This window comes from Colletes latitarsis, chromosome 10, assembly GCF_051014445.1.
Source record: "Colletes latitarsis isolate SP2378_abdomen chromosome 10, iyColLati1, whole genome shotgun sequence".
In the NCBI taxonomy this organism is placed as follows: Eukaryota; Metazoa; Arthropoda; class Insecta; order Hymenoptera; family Colletidae; genus Colletes; species Colletes latitarsis.
Window position 1 is genome coordinate 9,813,395 of NC_135143.1, and position 19,990 is coordinate 9,833,384.

At 31.7% G+C, this 19,990-nt stretch overlaps 4 protein-coding genes across 13 annotated transcripts; 2 read left to right on the forward strand and 2 right to left on the reverse strand.

Annotated features, from left to right (window-relative positions):
* Nucleotides 1-576: 576 nt before the first annotated feature.
* Nucleotides 577-4,126, forward strand: Usp12-46 (Ubiquitin-specific protease 12/46). Of its 2 annotated transcripts, none has more exons than XM_076776100.1 (8): nucleotides 577-1,185; nucleotides 1,282-1,362; nucleotides 1,526-1,742; nucleotides 1,885-1,965; nucleotides 2,780-3,069; nucleotides 3,135-3,272; nucleotides 3,367-3,510; nucleotides 3,591-4,126. In XM_076776100.1, exons 1-8 carry the CDS (start codon nucleotides 1,144-1,146, stop codon nucleotides 3,696-3,698), a joined length of 1,101 nt encoding a protein of 366 aa, XP_076632215.1. In that variant the 5' UTR covers nucleotides 577-1,143; the 3' UTR covers nucleotides 3,699-4,126. The 2 variants fall into 2 exon arrangements, with proteins under 2 accessions (XP_076632215.1, XP_076632214.1); XM_076776099.1 differs by having other exon boundaries at nucleotides 581-1,185; nucleotides 2,777-3,069.
* A 120-nt stretch (nucleotides 4,127-4,246) lies between these two features.
* On the reverse strand, nucleotides 4,247-5,237 carry Rpl21 (ribosomal protein L21). 2 transcript variants are annotated; one of them, XM_076776101.1, is made up of 2 exons: nucleotides 5,158-5,237; nucleotides 4,247-4,767 (listed from the first exon to the last, which is right to left on the reverse strand). In XM_076776101.1, exon 2 carries the CDS (start codon nucleotides 4,751-4,753, stop codon nucleotides 4,274-4,276), a length of 480 nt encoding a protein of 159 aa, XP_076632216.1. In that variant the 5' UTR covers nucleotides 4,754-4,767; nucleotides 5,158-5,237; the 3' UTR covers nucleotides 4,247-4,273. The 2 variants fall into 2 exon arrangements, with proteins under 2 accessions (XP_076632216.1, XP_076632217.1); XM_076776102.1 differs by lacking the exon at nucleotides 5,158-5,237 and adding an exon at nucleotides 5,084-5,146.
* Nucleotides 5,238-5,494: 257 nt separating this feature from the next.
* On the forward strand, nucleotides 5,495-7,082 carry Nxt1 (NTF2-related export protein 1). Of its 2 annotated transcripts, none has more exons than XM_076776106.1 (5): nucleotides 5,495-5,745; nucleotides 5,904-5,996; nucleotides 6,070-6,156; nucleotides 6,329-6,473; nucleotides 6,782-7,082. In XM_076776106.1, exons 2-5 carry the CDS (start codon nucleotides 5,988-5,990, stop codon nucleotides 6,955-6,957), a joined length of 417 nt encoding a protein of 138 aa, XP_076632221.1. In that variant the 5' UTR covers nucleotides 5,495-5,745; nucleotides 5,904-5,987; the 3' UTR covers nucleotides 6,958-7,082. The 2 variants fall into 2 exon arrangements, with proteins under 2 accessions (XP_076632221.1, XP_076632220.1); XM_076776105.1 differs by having other exon boundaries at nucleotides 5,496-5,776.
* A 2,462-nt stretch (nucleotides 7,083-9,544) lies between these two features.
* Nucleotides 9,545-19,972, reverse strand: Abl (tyrosine-protein kinase Abl). Of its 7 annotated transcripts, XR_013080558.1 has the most exons (19): nucleotides 19,583-19,972; nucleotides 17,839-17,989; nucleotides 17,444-17,553; nucleotides 17,028-17,326; nucleotides 16,500-16,541; nucleotides 16,260-16,401; nucleotides 16,072-16,202; nucleotides 15,660-15,922; nucleotides 14,840-15,011; nucleotides 14,466-14,721; nucleotides 14,212-14,334; nucleotides 13,901-14,036; nucleotides 13,410-13,537; nucleotides 12,764-12,975; nucleotides 11,601-12,667; nucleotides 10,762-11,268; nucleotides 10,281-10,581; nucleotides 9,712-9,852; nucleotides 9,545-9,628 (listed from the first exon to the last, which is right to left on the reverse strand). XR_013080558.1 is itself a non-coding variant. In XM_076776096.1 (17 exons), exons 1-17 carry the CDS (start codon nucleotides 19,707-19,709, stop codon nucleotides 10,071-10,073), a joined length of 4,329 nt encoding a protein of 1,442 aa, XP_076632211.1. In that variant the 5' UTR covers nucleotides 19,710-19,972; the 3' UTR covers nucleotides 9,732-10,070. The 7 variants fall into 7 exon arrangements, 6 of the variants coding, with proteins under 6 accessions (XP_076632211.1, XP_076632212.1, XP_076632208.1 ...); XM_076776096.1 differs by lacking the exon at nucleotides 9,545-9,628 and having other exon boundaries at nucleotides 9,732-10,581; nucleotides 17,839-17,941; XM_076776097.1 differs by lacking the exon at nucleotides 9,545-9,628 and having other exon boundaries at nucleotides 9,732-10,581; nucleotides 12,764-12,927; nucleotides 13,431-13,537; nucleotides 19,583-19,971.
* Between the last annotated feature and the right edge of the window lie 18 nt (nucleotides 19,973-19,990).

Below are 19,990 nucleotides of genomic sequence, written 5' to 3' on the forward strand. Positions count from 1 at the left end.
ATAGCGATTGGGAAACGTTCTCTAGTGCAGGACGATAGCTCGTATAGACTGAGAGAGAGCCCAGCCAAGCGGGGCTCGGTCTTATATATCCAGCGTCCCGATCGGCGTTTGTTCCTTCCTTTTGCCGGTTGCCAAGTTCTCGGCGCGTGCCATGGAATATTCCCGATCCTTCGAGCGAGAACCGGCGACATGGCCAACCGATCGATTCTTACACACACACATATGCGCGCTACAAGCATACAGCCTACCTCTAACGGTCAAAACTACATTGTATACACAAAGTATCGGTAACGGTCTACAAATGCTCGGTTTTCGCCTAGATTTCCTCGCGTTGAATTTCCTACAATAATAATACGCATTACAATACGCGAGTTAGTTTGAATCTCGCTCGCTCAAATCGCAGCCTCGATGGTAATAAAACCAGTTCCAGCAATTTCCCGTCGCGCCGCTGTATGTACATCGACCCTACGTCACGCAAATGCGTAACAAACGTATTGTAGCAACACCAGTCGAATGTACAACTGGAGATCTAGGAACAGTAGTTGATTTTTACAATTTTTTAGATAGTATCAGATTTTTATAAATGATAAAATTTGTTGTATCCAAATATCTTTTGGTATTAATGCAAAAACTATTGAAAAAATTTTTACTGATATAAATTTATTTAACCTTGAACGAAATAAAATTCCTTTTTTCCTTAATTTCTTTTCCTGTTTACAACATTATATTCAGTTACGTCATTCTAACAGTGTGTAGCGGTATGTAATTCATCACAAGATCGCTACATCATTTCGTGCACGGAGGTAGCTTTTCTGTGAAATCATTTGGGGATTGACATCGATATCTTTCGAATGCCTTTGAGTACGCAACCACGATAGTTTTTGGTCAGTTCGCGAATACTAATAATAATGTACCTAGTCATAAACAAATCTTACAATAAAGTTGAATAAAGTGAATAGTAATAAATACGTTAAGTATCACGCGTGATCATTTTCTGGTGTAGATAGTGCAAATTAACCTTATCAAGCATTTCTCTTCTATGTCATTATCGATACATAGAATTATGAGATTACAATAATTTAACCAATAAATTTGTAACTCAAGATACCATGGAGGTTTTGTTATTACTAAAATCTATTCTGTATGCTTGTCAGTGGTCAGTTTCTGCTATTAAATCATAAAATGGTAAGGCTATATAGATTTCTTTCTTAATTTTGTAAATATTAATGTCAGATATTTCATATCATACATTATAATTATAATTATTTATCATTATTCTAGGGTGCAAATATATCACAATTAGAGAGAGATATTGGCTCTGATCAATTTCCACCTAATGAACATTATTTTGGTTTAGTTAATGTAAGTATAAAGCATAAAATTTACAATTTAGTTAATGTAATATAAATTAAAAAGTATCAAAAAAGTGTTTCAACTAATAAAATGTAATTATAGGATTACAATGGAATTATTATTGTTCAATTTTAAGGTCAAAATTAATATCAATACTTGTATATTGTTGCAGTTTGGAAATACCTGTTACAGTAATTCTGTATTACAAGCTTTGTACTTTTGTCGACCATTTAGAGAAAAAGTTCTAGAATATAAAGCTAGAAATAAGAGAACTAAGGAAACATTATTAACATGTTTAGCAGACTTATTTTACAGTATTGCAACACAAAAAAAAAAGGTTGGGTCTATAGCTCCCAAAAAATTTATTGCCAGATTGAGGAAAGAAAAAGGTCAGTGTTAATATATATTTTTATTAATGTTTGTCCTATTTTATATGATTTTATTGTACTTTTAACTGTATAATTAATTCATGGATGATTGTGTAAGTTATTCATATATGATGTATATTAAATACATACAATTTTATTACAGAGGAATTTGATAACTATATGCAACAAGATGCACATGAGTTTTTGAATTTCTTGATAAATCATATAAATGAGATCATTTTGGGTAAGCACATTAATATAAATATACAGGGTGTTCGGCCACCCCTGGGAAAAATTTTAATGAGGGATTCTAGAGGCCAAAATAAGACGAAAATCAAGAATATCAATTTGTTGATGGAGGGTTTTTTAAAAATTTATAAACGTTTAAAGTTCCGTCCGTACTGAATTTTTTTCTCGAAAATGCGCACGATTTCGTGGGTATGTGTATTCACCAAAAATGATTGTAATTGACCCCCGTAACCGAAAATAATTTTTTCTGAATGATTTGAAACTTTTCAATTTTCAGGGTAACAGACAGTTATAGTCAGACATTATATTTTCAGTAATGAATTTTTTTTTCGAAAATGCGTAGGATTTCAGGGGTATGTGTATTCACCAAAAGTGATTGTAATTGACCCCCGCAATCGAAAATAATTTTTCCAGAACGATTTGAAATTTTTTAATTTAATTGTTAATAACATTTTAACGAAGCCTCCACCAACAAATTGGTATTCTTGATTTTCGTCTTATTTTGGCCTCTAGAATCTCCCATTGAAATTTTTCCCAGGGATGGCCGAACACCCTGTATATATATACTGAGTGGAGAAATATAGTAAAGTGGTAGTTCACTTGATATTGAGGATTAAGATTTCAGGGATAAAGAATAATGACATGGGTATCACTTTACACATCTTTCGAAACGGACGTAAAGCGATTACTATATTTATTCCATTGGCCATAACTACTTTACTGTACTCCTCCCACCAAATGTACATACATACATATACATAATGATATATATTTTTAAAAGTAATTGCTTTTACTTTATATATTAGCAGAGAGAAGTCAGAGTAAACCAGCTGGTGGAAAATGCGGATCAGGAGATGCTGGTTCACCGTCAGAACCGACATGGGTTCATGAAATATTTCAGGGAATCCTAACATCAGAAACTCGCTGCCTTAATTGTGAGACTGTATCTAGCAAAGATGAGGATTTTTTTGACCTACAAGTTGATGTAGATCAAAATACGTCTATCACACACTGCCTCAGATGTTTTTCTAATACTGAGACTCTTTGTAGTGACAACAAGTTTAAGTGTGATCATTGTAGCAGTTATCAAGAAGCACAGGTATATTTCTAATGAAAATTTATAAGGATAAAGTGATATTTAATAATGTATTTTCATTATTGTAGAAACGAATGAGAGTTAAAAAATTACCAATGATATTGGCATTGCATCTAAAAAGATTTAAATATGTGGAACAATATAATCGTCACATTAAAGTTTCTCACAGAGTAGTTTTTCCTTTGGAGCTTCGGCTCTTTAACACTGTAAGTTACTACTATTTCATAATTATTTATTATATATTTATAATTCTATGAAGTGTCTACCTCTATTGAAATATTTATTCTAATTAATGTTTAGAGTGACGATGCAGTGAACCCAGATCGTTTGTATGATTTGGTCGCAGTTGTGATACATTGTGGAAGTGGGCCTAATCGGGGACACTATATTTCTATAGTTAAAAGTCATGGATTATGGTTACTCTTTGATGATGATATGGTCGATGTAAGACTTCTAACTTACGTTATCACAAGTACTTGTTCATTATCATAGGAATATTTACATATATTGCGTTTTTATTACAGAAAATTGATGCGTCTGCGATAGAAGACTTTTATGGGCTTACATCAGATATTCAAAAGAGTTCTGAAACTGGTTACATCCTATTTTACCAATCAAGAGATTGCAGTTAGAAATTAATATAAATATATAGTAATTAAATTAAATAAATCCTATATAGTAATTTCATATTTTATTAAAGTACAGTATATAAGACTAGGAATGTTATATGTTAGATTATTTTTTAAAAAACGTGCATATAAATAGGTTTAATTAGATTCTGTTTGTGAAATATAGAGAAAATCATTAACTTCATGGTTATTCACTGATGTAATGTCTTAACGAAGATCAACAATCTTTGTTAAGAAAGCAGTTGGTCATGATTTATGTAAGAATTATTTATTTTAATTCTAATGAGAAACTAGTCTATCTATAAAAAAACAAATCATTTGTTTTATTTTTAGATCAACTTATCTAGTAATTGAGAAACGTTGGAAGCACTAACAGATTCTATGTGTATGTAAAAAAAGTATGATTGAAAATAAAATGATTGTTATCAGAATTTACATTATATATGTATATAAATTAACATTAATTTACTTTTCATTGGTGTAAAATAAAAAGTAACTATATACCATTTCTATTTAAAAATAAACGATATGTTTACAAATAAAAATACAAATTTTGTTGACATGTGTTTATTTAAATTTTAAGCAATAAATTCATATGGAATAGGAGCAAGTAAGACAGGTTTTTCACGTCCTGATACAATGTGCGCTTGCATTGGTTCTGCCGGTTGTCTTTTTAGTTGAACTTTAATATTCTTTTCTTTTGCTTCCTTCCGTAACCTTTCGTTTTCCTTTACACGTTTCAAGAAATCTTCTCTGCATTTAGAGTGAGTCAAGTGCTCAATGCGTACGTTAATTCTTTTAGCAATGATACGTCCACGTACTCTTTTGTTCACAATGACACCAAGAGCATGGGGAGTTACATTGAAAACACGTCCAGTTTTTCCATGATAAACTTTATAGGGCATACCCTTTTGAACAGCTCCATTGCCTTTTATGTCAACGATATCACCAACTTTGTATACTTTCATGTATGTCGACAATGGTATTGTTCCATGTTTGCGGAATTTTCGGGAAAACAAATCCCTTGTTCCTCGTCGATAACCCTTCGAATTCGTCATAGTGATACTTTAATCTAGAAAGCGTATAAATAAATACTAATTACCGGAAATGTTACTACAAAAATATAACCATTAATCAAAATTGATTATCCATGTAAGTTACAATGTTTTTTACATAGTTATTTACCGCAACATTTTGATACTAAAATTTAACGAATTTAATGAAAAAAAGCTAATAATTTGTTTATAACGTGAAACAAAATTTAACGATATATGGAAATATAACGACACGTGTGTCCATATACGAAAACAAATTTTCGAAATTACAATCTTCCTTTATTTAAAGGAATATGTTAAATATAATTAATATAATTTATATAATTTTCTTACAATATATACAAAGAGATATAAACTTAATATTGCATAGTAGTTTTAAAATTCTTTATAAATATCGTCAAACTTACAAGAACCGAGTACGGCCACTTACGACGTTGAAAAAGAGAACTCAAGATTGGCAACCTAGTATTAACATACCTGAATCGACAATAATCGATACCTATTTTACTTTTGTTTTAAACGTACATATATATTTACATTTATTGCATATGTAACCAGTTAATTATACTTTAAATATATTACCTTTACAATTATATCATTAAATACTATAATTATAAACTGTTTGTGTATAAGTATTACGGGCCAATGATTCTTACTGTTTTCGTGTAAAATGAACTAGCTAGGGACTTATTCATTAATTCGCACTCAGTGCGTGACATAATTTCGTTCAATGATTGAACTTCAATCTTCAGTACTAGTTCAATTTGTTCGATGCTAGATGACTGTCCATGGCCCACGTACTTGCTAATTTCTTTCTAAATAAGGATTAAACTATTATTTATCGTATAAAATTAAAATTAATTTCAATTTTTAAATTTCAATACACACAAGATTTAATGAGTATATTTTTGATTTTTCATGTAATCAAAAGAGAAGCATTAAACAAAAGTTGAAATATTAACCTAGCAATACCAAGTCTGCCGTGGACAAAAACTGTAATGTTTTTGCTCTTTTATTATAAAAAAAGTATATAATTAATTTGTTATTTTCTGTGATATTTTGAAATACACATGTTATTGAATGCATAATGAAATTTATGATGATACCTGTATCTTTTAAAATTTTTATTTCATGAAATTTGTTTACTTTGTAGGGGTTATGTTTATGTTTTTTGTAAATCTATTGAGAAGGGTAGAGTAAACTTCTTCAAAGCCAATTTAATGCATAATTATTAAAAATGGAACAGGTATTTTAAATAATATTATTTTTCTTACCGCGAATAAAAATTATACAGCATGTTATTATATACTATTCTACAGGATTTGAAAGCTAAAATTGATCAAGCCTGCAGAACGGCTGAAGAATTTACAAAGCTTTATTATGAAAGTTTGGACAAACGTAGATATGTGAGTGATATGAATATGTGAAATTAATAATATAAATAAGTAAATTAAGAATTATGTACATAGAAGATACATTACTAATTCTTAAATAGGTGAACAGTTAAAAATGTAATTAGTTCATGAACGAATAAAATTATGTAACCAAAACTAATTAATTGTATGTAATTATTTATAGCTTATATCGAGATTGTATTTGGATACTGCTACTTTAATATGGAATGGAAATGGTATCGAAGGCAAAGATAATATACAGAAATTTTGGACAGATTTGCCACCTTCCGATCATAATGTATCTGCCTTGGATGCTCAACCAATAACAGGTAAAAGCCATTATAATAGTAAATAATAATGAGTTTTAAACTCATTAATTAAATATCTTAAGCTTTTCATGAATATTTGTAGTGATCTACAAATTTGTATACCATAACACACTACATTCATGTCTGTTAGAAACAAATATTTTCATCATAATGTTTTAGCAAACTCAGTTTTAACAAGCCATACGGTCTTGTTATATTTATGACATAAACCATTGTTGTATTAGTGAATTTTAAAGTTCATGCATAGATTAATTTTTATTAGTTATTATAGAAATTTTGAAACCTTTTATTAATACATACGTCAATAGGTCCCGAGGTGGCAAATCAACTAACATTCCTTGTAAAAGTAGGAGGACAAGTAAAATATGATGATAAATCATCAAAACCATTTAACCAAAGCTTCTTGATTACTGCAATGGGAGATAAATGGAAAATTGTAAGCGACTGTTTTCGAGTACAAGAAATACTAGATAATGTTAATTAGAATATAAAATAAGAAGTTCGTTTTCAAAGTGTTCAAAGAACTATTTGATTCAATATTCCTTTTTATTTCTATCGTCGGTCTTATATCAATGTATAAAGCGATATTAAAATTTTCGTATTAGTGAATCAGTACGTTGGTCGATCATTTAGGAATAACTTTACACGAGAAAGAATTAAAAATAAATATAGATATAAATACTTAGACATAAATGTTACTATGATACATATCGTATAAAACATCAATTTCATATCCTTTGATGGTTCATCAACTTAAACATCCAATGATTAATAAAATTCTGAGAAGTTCTAGGTGTAAAACTTTTTTAACAAAACACCTATCAATCTATAGTTTATGATATTCATTAACACTTTAACTGCTGTGTGTATTTTATTGCCTCACATTAAACCTCGGTTATATATACGATTTTTGGCCTGCAGTTAAAGTGTTAATAAATTGTTTTAATATTGCCTATAATTACTTGAATTTTTAAGAAATCATATATAACATTTTATACTTATATTAATCACATTTTAAATTAAACTAATAAACATATTTAAGATAGGAAATAATGCAATTAAATAAGAATTTATAGTTAAATACGACATGGAGCTTTTCGATTAAAAAATTGACATATATACTTAATTCTTGATATAATAAGAATTAGAAATATATTAAGAAAATTACAAGTAATTATTAGGTTGAAAGTTCAACAAAACGTTATATACGAATTTTGAGTCATAATGTTGTGTATGATTTCTTCAAAATAATTATGTATTTACAGATAATATTTCACTGAATATATTGACTTGACAAACTAGAAATTGATCGAGATCCGAGTAAAAAATCTATACACTTAGTACTTCTCGTTTCGCAAAGATTCGTTCGTATGATTGCTCGTTTTTTCCCCTCCCACCCTCTCTTCTTCTCTAAAGTTGACAGATAAGTCGATCGGTGTATCACAGGTAGAAACGATGTAACAGAAAGGAGAAAAATTCCGGTTTGCGTAATTAGCATTCTCGATCGATGTATTCTAATAGCCGTAACGTGGGCAGTGTTAAAAGGAAAAACAGTTTCAGTGGTGAATCGAATGACATTTTCATTCTCGTTGCGTATTTCTTACTTTTATGTGGCCGAATAAAAAGAAATTTAAGATACCGGATACTTTCTATGGAAAACTATTGAAAAAGTGTGAAACTAGTACTCTTAAACTAATATTTTTAAATACAGATTGACCTTAACTATAAAGTATATTTAATTAACTAAGTTTAATTTGTTCAAATACTTTCAAGTCAAAGAAATTAAATTATAACACTACATTAAGGACTAAGTTATAAATAAATTATTTACCTCTAAAGTGATGAACGTTATCATTTTTGAAATATCAATTAATCCATTCATTCGCGACCAATGAATTAAAATGCAATTATATCGCATAGGACGATGTATGAATAATAGTAATTAAAATGTAAAATGAATTAAAAAAAATTCAAATCTATATAGAATCAACTCTTTTTAAAGTTCTTCAAAAAGTATCCGGTATCTCCCGTTTTCTATCAGTGCTCTCTGGAAGAACGGCTACGTGATAATGCAGACAAAACAAAACACTTGAAAGTTTGATTAATTACATCCACTGATTTACATAAATGTACAGTAGAACTTCGATATTATTCGACCATATAATAAAATCGATTTTTGATTATCCGAGCACTTGATCAAACTTTCGATTATTTAAGTACCGCTTAGTCGTTTTAACACAACTGTTACCATCTTGACTTAACGAGTATTACGCTTTTTTTACTCTGATAAATTTAGAGATTTTAGGATTACGTATGCTTAATGTAATTACTGCATCAAAAACGAAATTATGACGAGTATCGAAACGAAGATAAAATAGATTACTTTCAAACTGCAACATGAAAAAGACATAATTAAAAAGAAATTCAAATTTGTGTCTGATGATTCAAAATATCAATCAACTTAACGGTATTTTTTAATTAGTTTGCATAATCGAGGTTTCACTGTACTGTTTAAGCATACCTGTTATTCGACTTACTCTATATAAATACAAAAATTGTTACGTTCTCTCACGCATTAAAATGGCTTACACGCTTAAAAGTTTCGCACTTACATTTTATAATCTAGCCTAAGACTTTGCGTACGATATTACGAAGCACGGCGCAAGAAAGTTCGATGAAAGAACACCGAGACGTTTTACTCGACAACTATAATCACCACATTTATCGTATAGTGGACGAGTGTATAATTTAAGTAGAGCTTCATTAATGCAGACTAAATATTGGATCGACGTAAAAGTAATAATTTTGAATTTAAAAATCAAGTGTTCAGTATACAAAAAGTATTTTTTGCTGTATTCATACTATATATATGTATATTTATATTGTTTTGATGAACTGCGATTACTCGTCCTTTTTCTATAGGTTTAAAACTATTGTTAAAAAAATTGAAGGAACTAGTACGTTTGATCCTTATTTACTTATCGTATTTCTAGATTTACATTGTTTTTGAAAATTACCATTTGTTCTCGTAGAACTCAATAAAAAATATGAGTGAATATTTATGCGTTATACGGTCCTCCAGCTTTGTTGATATCAAAAGAATTTTTGTCATATAACAATACCAACAACCTCGAACGAAAATGGCTAATCGCAGTCTATAATAAGAAATATATCAATGGAAAATTGAATATATTTCTCTTTAATTTAGTATTGTATTTTTAGATTTTCTTTTCATTACTTTTTCATCAAACCGATATTAATCGAGGCCGTGTTCGGCTTGAGGCCTTGTCCTTAAGCATTCTTCGCTTCATGTAATTTCCAAGAGCAAAATGTCGACTCAAAACGAGTTATCTCCAGAGACATTATTAAAAAATAACACCTAAAAAATTCAATACGAAAAAATCATTTAAAAGAAATCCCAAACGAAGTGGAATAATAAATTCGGGGTATTTTGACACAGTATACAATGAAAGGTATGAAACAAGTCCAAAATATTTCCGATCGAGTGTGCACACGCGTGCTTTGTAAATTGTGCCAGATAAAAACGAGGACGAGAATAAGGGTGGAAACAGAGAAAACGGTGTTCATCTCCCTGGTTTATCTTTGCACGGCGTTGACAACATCTTTTATTGTGTTCTGGAGGTCAGTGAGAAGTCTTGTATTCTCTGTGACATTTCGAGTGCCTGCTGCGCGGAGTTGACGCGCCTGAAGCTCTAACCTTGCAAGAAGTTCGCGGAATTGAAACCGTGCGTGTGGCGCAATGCCGCTATCTGCAAGGTTTGTACACATTCCGTGTAACAGCCCTACCTTATCTGATAACTGGAGCCAACTGGTCATTACTATCGTCGAATTACTTTTTAGATTCAATACGCTACTTTCAATTAACGTCGAAAGTTCTAATACGGCTTGTTTCGCAGTCCTTGAATCTGTATTTTGCTTACTTAAGTCGTCTTCGGTACTTTGAGACTTCGTACAGTTTGGTGTTGCATAAATTGAAGAGCAAAAATGTTTTGCTGAAGAACACAGAGGTTTTAGTGGTTTTGCTGGAACAACTGGTTTCTCTGGTTCTGGCGGTGGCCACAATCTAGCATCGCTTTTGCTTCCAGAACTATGGACAAATGTGAATTTACAATGCAATTCAAACCTATTACTTGGAAATGCATAGTAACTTAATAGATATCTGAAAACATTTATATGTCGGAAATTTAAAGAATTATCGTCTAATTATTAAACATTAATTTACGAAATTTAATACTCATTAATAACATTAGATTAATGGTTTATTTACCTCTGACTGCGTGTTGAGGCTCCGCTGTGATCTTCTGGTGAATCTTCTGTTTGGTCAAAGGTATCTGGTTTACCACTATTTCCCCGTACACTAAGCTTTGGGCTATGAGGCTGGCTATCACAAGATTCCTTATTTTCCCAAAGCTTTTTCAAGCTACTGATACTACCAGTACTTCTGCGTTTATCATCTTGTTGCTCTTCTGACTCTGAAGACTGTTCTGTAACATTACTTCTTTCCTCTGAGGGTTTCTCTTTTTCTGCATTCTCAACTTTTCGTAATCTGGCCTTAAAATCAATTATTTGCCCATCAGATGTTTCTTCCTTCTGCGGGTTATTGCGTTTGTCTACCCTCTTCAGTTTGAAACCCACATTTCCACTGGAAAGAATGGAGTCAGTCACTGGAGAGGATAAAGACGAATCCTTATGAGTATTGTGAATTTGTTGTTGCTGATCTTGAGTTACTTCGTTGGTTTTTAAAGTTGATACGGCATATTCATTTTGGGCATGTCTGTGTAATCAGAAAAATATAAAATATACATACATACATACATACATATGTACATATATGTATATTAAAATATAGATTATATAGTAATATTAAGTTTGTACTATGCCATGCAAAATGTTTATAATTTCATTCATCAATTGGAAGATTAATACAACAAAATTAATTTAATTAATCCATATAAAACAAATGTAATTAACATATTAATTAAAACTAAACAGTATTGAATCGAAATTTGAATCTAAACAGTAGTGCGTGAAATTTATTAACTTAATATAATTTTATAACAGTAACTCTCCGAAATCAAATATACCACTAAATGGAACTTCAACTACCTCTGTCCAGCCTCCATATTAAAACTGGCGCAGAGTTCCGATAATAACTGCGACGCCGGATCGAGAGGGGCAGATGGAGTACTACTTGTGACTCCAGTTTTCTTCGTAGTCACACCATGCTTTGTTTCTGCACTTTGTTTAATTTCATTTATAAGTTTCAGTTCTAACATTTCTTTCATACCAGGTTTACGTTCGAAACTATCAGGAGGTGTATTTGTAGAGATTGGAGGTGGAGGTGGCGGAGGAGGAGGTGGCGCTTCCTCTGGCGGTGCAGCAGGTTCAATTGTTTCTATTCTGGATTTAAACCCCGTTCTTTTATTATTAGAGTTCCTACAAAGGCTGTCTTGAGTTTCCCTGCGTCTTAAATTAACTCCAAATCTCGAGCTAGCTTCTTTGACAGAAGGCTCTGAGTTACTAACATCGTTTCTGTCTTCCTGTTGTTCGCTTTCTTCTTCTTTTGTTCGCCAATCCGTGCTCTTCGCTTTTCTTATCGAAAGAGGACTTCTCACTTGAGAAACATCAGTACAAGAAATAGGAGGCGGAAGGTCAACTTGTTCCAGACCAGAAAAAGTTTCGTCTGGAGGAGGAGGTAAATCCGCGGGTGGAGGTGGAAATTCTAGATCGGCCAACGATGGTTGAACAGATCTTGAAGGACTCGCAGTACGGAAGTTTGAGTTACTAGATACCCGAAACGTTCTTAAACCAACACCATCGGATTGGTTACTCTTCCTTACAGCTACCACTCGACCACGAGGAGAATTTGGAGGTTGATACGTATTGACAACACCGCTTGAAGAATTGCTGCGGGTCATTTGAGGTTGACTTCGTAGATTGCTTTGACGAGGAGAGAGAGATCTATGTTGCGAACCGTCATGAGTAGTTTCGTGTTGTTCTACTGAACTGGATGCTATAGAAGAGGCAACTGACGTAGATTCTTGATTCGATGGCATGCCACTTTGACGAAGAGACTCGAGATACGCACCAATCCTAGCACCTTTTGGCAATGTACCATAACGATTAATTGCTCTTTTTACGTTCTGCACTTCTAATGCTCCCACTTGTACCAGCTAAAACAAAAGTGGAATTTCATAGACGTTATACGGAATTTAGGATATTTTATGGAACGTCTAAAAACCATTCATTTCAATTGTTTAGAACTGTACCTTCTGCGGTACTGGTTCCTTTGATGGGTATGGTCTTGGTTTGATTTGTTTTTGAGTACAGACTAGTCCAGGTATGGGTTCCGGTGATGTTGAAGGTTGAGAGATGAAATTTGGTTCCGCCGTACCCTGAGAACCCTCTCCGTCCTCCTCGATTTCACAGCCTCCTGCAGCAATCGTTCCTTGAGCCATCGTCGCGAGATCTCGCGCAATACCTGAGTTCCCATTTGACAACAAACCGTACCGGTACATATTCTCTTTCTGCTTAGAGTCCTTTCGCTGAGAGCGAACATGTTCCGTAAGCTCAAATAACGAAATAGAAACAATGTTTCTTGAAAATTAAAAGTAGAACTTTCTTGATGAATACTAAATTTTCTTTATATTAGTAGTTTATTAACCTTCATGAACACATTTATTGATTTAATCAACATAAATTTGCAAGAAAATCAAAAATGCAAATACCAAAATAAAGACATCTTTATGATCTTTACGACTGATTGAATAATTTTAATCTTCCAACTAAGTATAAGAAGAAAGATATAGATGCAGAAGAAATCGAGCAAATAAAGCTGGATACAGAGCTTACGGTAGGAAACTGAAGCAGTGCGTGCACGTATCAGTACGCTCGATTAAAGTAGAATGGAGATACCTTCGAGAATCTTATCAATACCATTTAGATCCGTGGCATCGTCGAGAGTCATGGCGTTTGTTTCAGTATTTTGAGTATCTTGTTCTTGGTACGCTGAGTCGCGGAACGAACTGCACGATGACAGCAAGCTGTTACCCAAACGTTAAATTATTGTATCATCATATGATCAACATTTATCGTTACTTTGACCAATCGAAACATCGATTATACGAACAAGTTTATATATAATAAATAATACATTCAATAGCATAATAAATGAAAGATGTTTCATATATTTATAAGGTGTCTCAGTTTAATCTTTCTATTTCGTTATCTATAAACTTGGTGGTTATTTAAAAAATGTTTCGGATCGAGCAACGTGGAAAGATTAAAACGGAATATCCTACATGTAATACTGAATTATCCTATTACTATTTGAAATAAATATAAAGAAACTAACAGATATAATGATCAAGGTTTCATGGCATCGAAAATAATAAGAAACATTGTACCTTGTTCTTTTTGGAGGCGCTGGAGCTTGTTTTCCTTTCTTATTGGTTGAGCGTCTCATTTGTACGATGTTACTGTTATTCTTACTTGATAGACCACCCGTGAATGTACTTAATTTAGTTACGGAGCTGATAGTATCTATGACAAATTGGTCAATGAATTATTTTTACCATCAAAAATTACACTGCTTTAAAGAAAAATACAATAAAATACGATTTAAAGCCGAAATCATATTTTAAAGAAAATAAAAATAATTTAAGTAAGAATTATAATACTACAAAATAATAACATTTTATAAATTTTTTGTGTATACCTGAAGAGGGTAATGGTTCAGAGACAAGAACAAGCCCATGAATATTTCCAGTACTACCAGTTTGAGATTTTTTATATGAAAGTAAAGGAATTTCTCCTCCACCTTGAAGTTGCTTTTCGACTTCTACAACAATAAATTTTCACACATGGATTAAAATCATGAACCATATTTTAGTCTATATTCTTAACTAAATCTAAATGTTACAGTTTAATTAAAGACACTCAATATTTACGTTGAAATTCAGAATATTTTACCTTCGGTAATACTGGATTCTTGAAACATATTTTCAAGAGAATGATGAATCTCTTTAAATGTAGGCCGGTCAGCAGCAGACCACTGCCAGCATTGGCGCATTAGTTCATAAACTTTCGGTGGACAACCAGGGGGGCACTCCATTCTATAGCCTTTCTCCAACATGTGATAAACATCCGTCAAATCAACGCCAGGATATGGAGACATGCCGTATGTTGCTATTTCCCATAGCAAGATGCCAAATGCCCATACATCAGACTATAAAATGAAACAAAAATAAAAAAAAATGAATACACAGTTATGAAAGAAAATATGTATGTTTATGACAATAAATTTAGATGAATGCTATAAAACAGGAAATAGTATGATGTGTTACCTTCGTAGAAAATTTATTATAAGCTAACCCCTCTGGAGCAGTCCATTTTATAGGAAATTTTGCTCCAGCATGAGCTGTGTACGTATCGTCTCTCATCAATCGGGCTAAACCAAAGTCTGCGACCTTCACCAGATGATTTTCACCCACTAGGCAGTTTCGAGCCGCTAGATCTCTGTTTCGAAAATCGCGATGTTAACGCGAAATCACGTTTTAAAAGAGGGTAATGGAAATTTAAAAATGTCTCCTAACTAACGAATGAATGTTTCATGTAAAATATAGGTATCAATATTGACACTGTAATCCACTATTACTTTTTTTCAGTAACTTTTGGGATGCTACAAATCGCTAACCTAAAAATAACTACATACCAGAGAAATATTTGAAATGTAATTACTTTTTAACATAATACATATTGTAACCTCGAAGCTAATTCCTTACCGATCTCGAAAACTATACTACATTAAAATCGGTAGTTATAGATGATGAGATAGAAAAAATTAGTTATTTATTGATATGTATTATCCAAAAATATGAGCACTATATTTTATATATTTTACTTGTTAGATGTTTGTAGTTTTTCATAAATACATTTTCTAACGATTGCGATATTATAAATTAATTTTATATTGCAATATATGATGAATGTTTAAATTTAAATTGAAGAAAATATTTCTCTGGGTATTAGGAAATAAAAATTAAACGTTTACAATAGAGGAATACTATTAACAAAAACACTTTTGTTTTTGTAGTAATCTGTGAAGGGATATAGGCAATGTAAAAGTAGTTATCTAACTTATTGCAAAATTTTGAAACATTTTACCTGTGAATGAAATTTCTGCTTTCTAGATAACTCATTCCACTGGCAATCTGTGTGGCCATGTGCATTAAAACGACAGCGTTGATTTGATGTTTGCTCTCGTTCCGTAAATAGTCTAGCAAATTTCCTTTACTCATAAATTCTGTAATGATGTAGAAAGGCGGTTCACGAGTACATACACCTAACAACTGAACTAAATTCCTGTGTTTCATCTCCTTCATGATTGCAGCTTCTTCCAAGAAATCTTTTAGAGCCATGGTGTCCTCCTATAAAATATCCACAATATCTTTTTATAATAAAATAATACTAAATTATTAATAATAATAATGATGATGATGATGATTATGATAATAACAACTACTATTATTGTTATTACTACTACTACTACTACTACTACAACTACTATAAGACTAACCTTTAACGTTTTCACGGCAACGGTCATATTGTATCGCTTCCATACAGCTTCATAGACATCCCCATATTGTCCTCCTCCTAATTTATGTCTCATAACTATATCTGTTCTATTGATTTCCCATTCATCCGGCTCTGTAATATAACATCACGTTAATAGAAAACATAATTTCTAATTATTTCTTATCTTACCTGGACTAAGTGGAAAAACAGTGGGTTTGTTGTGCTTTGGTGCTGGATAAAGTAACTGTGTGATCAGACCATCAGCTAGCATTGAATGATGATGCACTAGTTCTGCCAAAGTGTTGAATTTGCTCTCATTTGTGACATACATCTAAAATAATAATGTTTTTTAGTATTATGTTTAAATTAAAATATTATCTACTATTATCAGTTTCTACTATAATATATTGTTTTGTAGTTGGTATATACAGGGTGTCCCCTACTTTTCCGGCCAAATTGTTGGAGCATAATCTGCAAGTGAAAATAAGAAAAAAATGTTATATGAAGTTTGTTTGTAAATGCTTTGTTACAAAATTACAGACAAATATTGTATGTGTTAATAAATACTGAACGATGTGGTACTCATCTTCCTGGAAACATACGTTGATATTCTCGTACATAATATCAGCATATTTTTCATTTGAAAATTCTCTTAGCATTTTAATGTAAGTAATGACTTACAAGATACTATATACGATAACTGAAAACCAACAATGAATCATTAGAAAGCAAGAAATGAAAGTACAGGCAAAGTAAATACAGTCGACTTTTCGTATTATCAACTTGGAATATGTTGCTATACATATTCACGCTATGTTCAATATTTGTATATAACTTTGTAACAAAGTATTTACAAACAAACTTCAAATAACATTTTTTTCTTATTTTTGCTTGTAGATTATGCACCTACAGTTTGGCTGAAAAAGTAAGGGACACTCGGTAAAATCAATGTCACACCTTTCCTTCACTGTCTTCATTGATCCTATAATGGTAAACTCTACCCTCGTATCGCAGAGAAATACTGCGTTGACCAGGGCTACTTTCTGACTCACGAACCAGGAAACTGCCATTTATGCCTGACCTCAGGAGGTACTCAGTATTATTCCTTGATATCCTCCCATGATACCATGAATGCTTCTCCAGAGAATTTACAGGGGTAACATAATTTGAAGGAACCCAACCTACTTGACCAGTACTTGAATGAGCCTCACACCATTCTCCACTCTTATTATAACTCAGAATACGAACTTGCTCCCCTATATTCAAATAATTTAAAAATTATCACACAATTTCTTTTTTAGCATAATAAACATATAGTTATGTATGCTTTTCTATAACAATATTTTTGTATGTTACATTACAAAAATAATTACCTTTTTTAAGACTGAGCTGATTTTCTCCACCTGCTTGAAAATCATACAAAGCAACAAATAGTTGTGGATCATCCTCCTCTTGTGCCAATAGGTTTTCTTTACTAGTCCACCTGTGGCAAACATTTCAAGTCTCATTTATAGCTTTTTATATATTAATACTAATTTAGGCTATTGAGTATACATATATTATGTCAAGCTATTGGAAAAGATTGTTCGATAATATATAAAAAGGTTGGCAATAAAAATACATGTATAATTTTGAAATATTATATAAAATTAAAACATAACTATAAATTAGTACACTATCTTTTATATATTAATATTTGATGTTATTAAAAGAATCAATAAAATAAAGTTTATAAATAAAACATTCAATAAATATAATTAAAGTTAACCTGTTTGCAGCCTCCAAAAGCCCTGTAGAAGGAACGCCAGCATGTTGCTGAATATTCACTTGTGAAATTGGTTGAATGCTGGACCCACTTGGAGGATCACCATCTGGTAATGCCGGAATGTGAGGTAGCGGTCTGCTTTGTAAAAGAGCTTCTACACAACATTATAGTACTGTTTTATATGAATGACTACAAATTAGTGTAAGAAATAACAAACTATGCTATCAAATTTATGTGTTACAAATCATTAAATATATAATATATAAATCATTAAAGCAATTGATTTAATATAATAATTATTACAGTTTATATTATTTCCTTCACTGTTATATATGTATATCCATATGATACATAGAGTGTTTCTATGAAAAAGTAATGAAAAAAGTTCATATAAACATATGTCCTACTTAATTTTGTTCCTAACTTATAGTTATTTATTCTCAAACAAGAGTATATTTCAAAGAATATACAAATGCCTTTCAGACAGAGGTTTATTTGAAAAAACAAATACCAAATGGAGGTAGATCACTGTTAATCTTGCAAAAAGAACCCTGAATCCCATTAAAGAAAATGATAGCATTAGTATTCAAAGAATAGCAACAATAAAGACTGTCACATATAGTCAACATTTTTCATCTGTTGTATTATTTACAAACAATACTGAATTTTCCAGAAAAGGAATAGTCAATGATACTTTTTAATCAAATGAACAATAATAATTCAGTATAAATGTATGGGTATAAATAATTGGGCAATAATCTGATCAAGCATGTTTTTCTTGGGCAGTCAACTGAACGAACATGTAAGACATTGTGTTATCATATTAACCAAGTAGCCACACAATTCTTGAATGAACAATTTCACAAGAAATAAATGAGTCATGCAGAATTGGATTTCTACTTTTAGGATTGCTTGAAAATAATTGTTTAATCAATACTTATTGTCATTGTTGAAATATTTCATCAATATATATAAGGTTGCCAATAAATCCAACAAACGTCTAAAATTTTTGAATGATTAAGAAATTCTATGACACAACGATTATAAACTTGCATTAAGATTAAAGGTAACCATTTCAAGCACTTCCTATAAAGGTAAGTAACTATATATTATTAGAATATAAAACCAGCTATAACTTGGAAACAACATCAAATAAGGTACAAGTTTATATGAACTTTCTTTGTTGCTTGTTTGTTCACTGTTAACTATCAAAGTAGACACCACATGTTATGAAACACCTTGTATATTTATGTATATTTTATATATGATATAAGTAATGAAAAATTTATTTGTAATAAAATAAAGAAAGAATTATACTTAGAACAATAGAAACAAATTTACATAGCAGACAGATTAAGCATAAGAACAAGAAATTAAGTTATACTGTTAAGTTATTTTATAATTGATGCATTTATCATCAATTAAGAATTAACAACCGATTATTAATTTAATAAGAGACATACACATACATGAATATACACGTATACGCGTGTATTAATTATATAACCAAGCTATTGCATTCAACATCGTATTTTTTGTGTCTAATTTACTAAGACTCTGTTTTTAAATATTTTATAAACTTTTACATCCGAGATTTATTTCAGAGTAATATATGAGTGCAAGAGAGAACATGCAGGAGTGAGGGAAAGAAAGTATGAGAGAGAGGAGTGAAAAAAGGGGCGGAAGTAAGAAAGAAATAGAAGATAAAAAGCGATAGAGTAGGATGAAAATAAGGAAAGGAAGTTACCGCTGTGCTCGGTAAATATATTGGAGCCAACAAGACGCGATTCCTTAAGGTTCCTTGGCTGTTTACGCGTCTGTCGCGCGGTGGAACCGGTAGGAACGATTCTTTCCTTAGTCTGTTGAGCACCCATAGTTCCCGAATTGGCATGCCCTTAAATTAATCCCGGCCGCAAAACTGCCGGGGCCGTTCACTCGGCACATTCACTTTCGGCCTGTCAGTCTAGCTCCCGATCGCATCTCTCGCCGGCTTCTGCCGACGATGAGAAGACCCGAGATTCACGAATCTCACCACAACCCGAACCTTCTATTCACATTTTTGACCAGCACTCAAGATCGACATTCTCGCCATGTTTGACAGCTTCGACGTCGACGATAGCTCGATTCGCACCGTACTTGTTTACTACTTCTACTT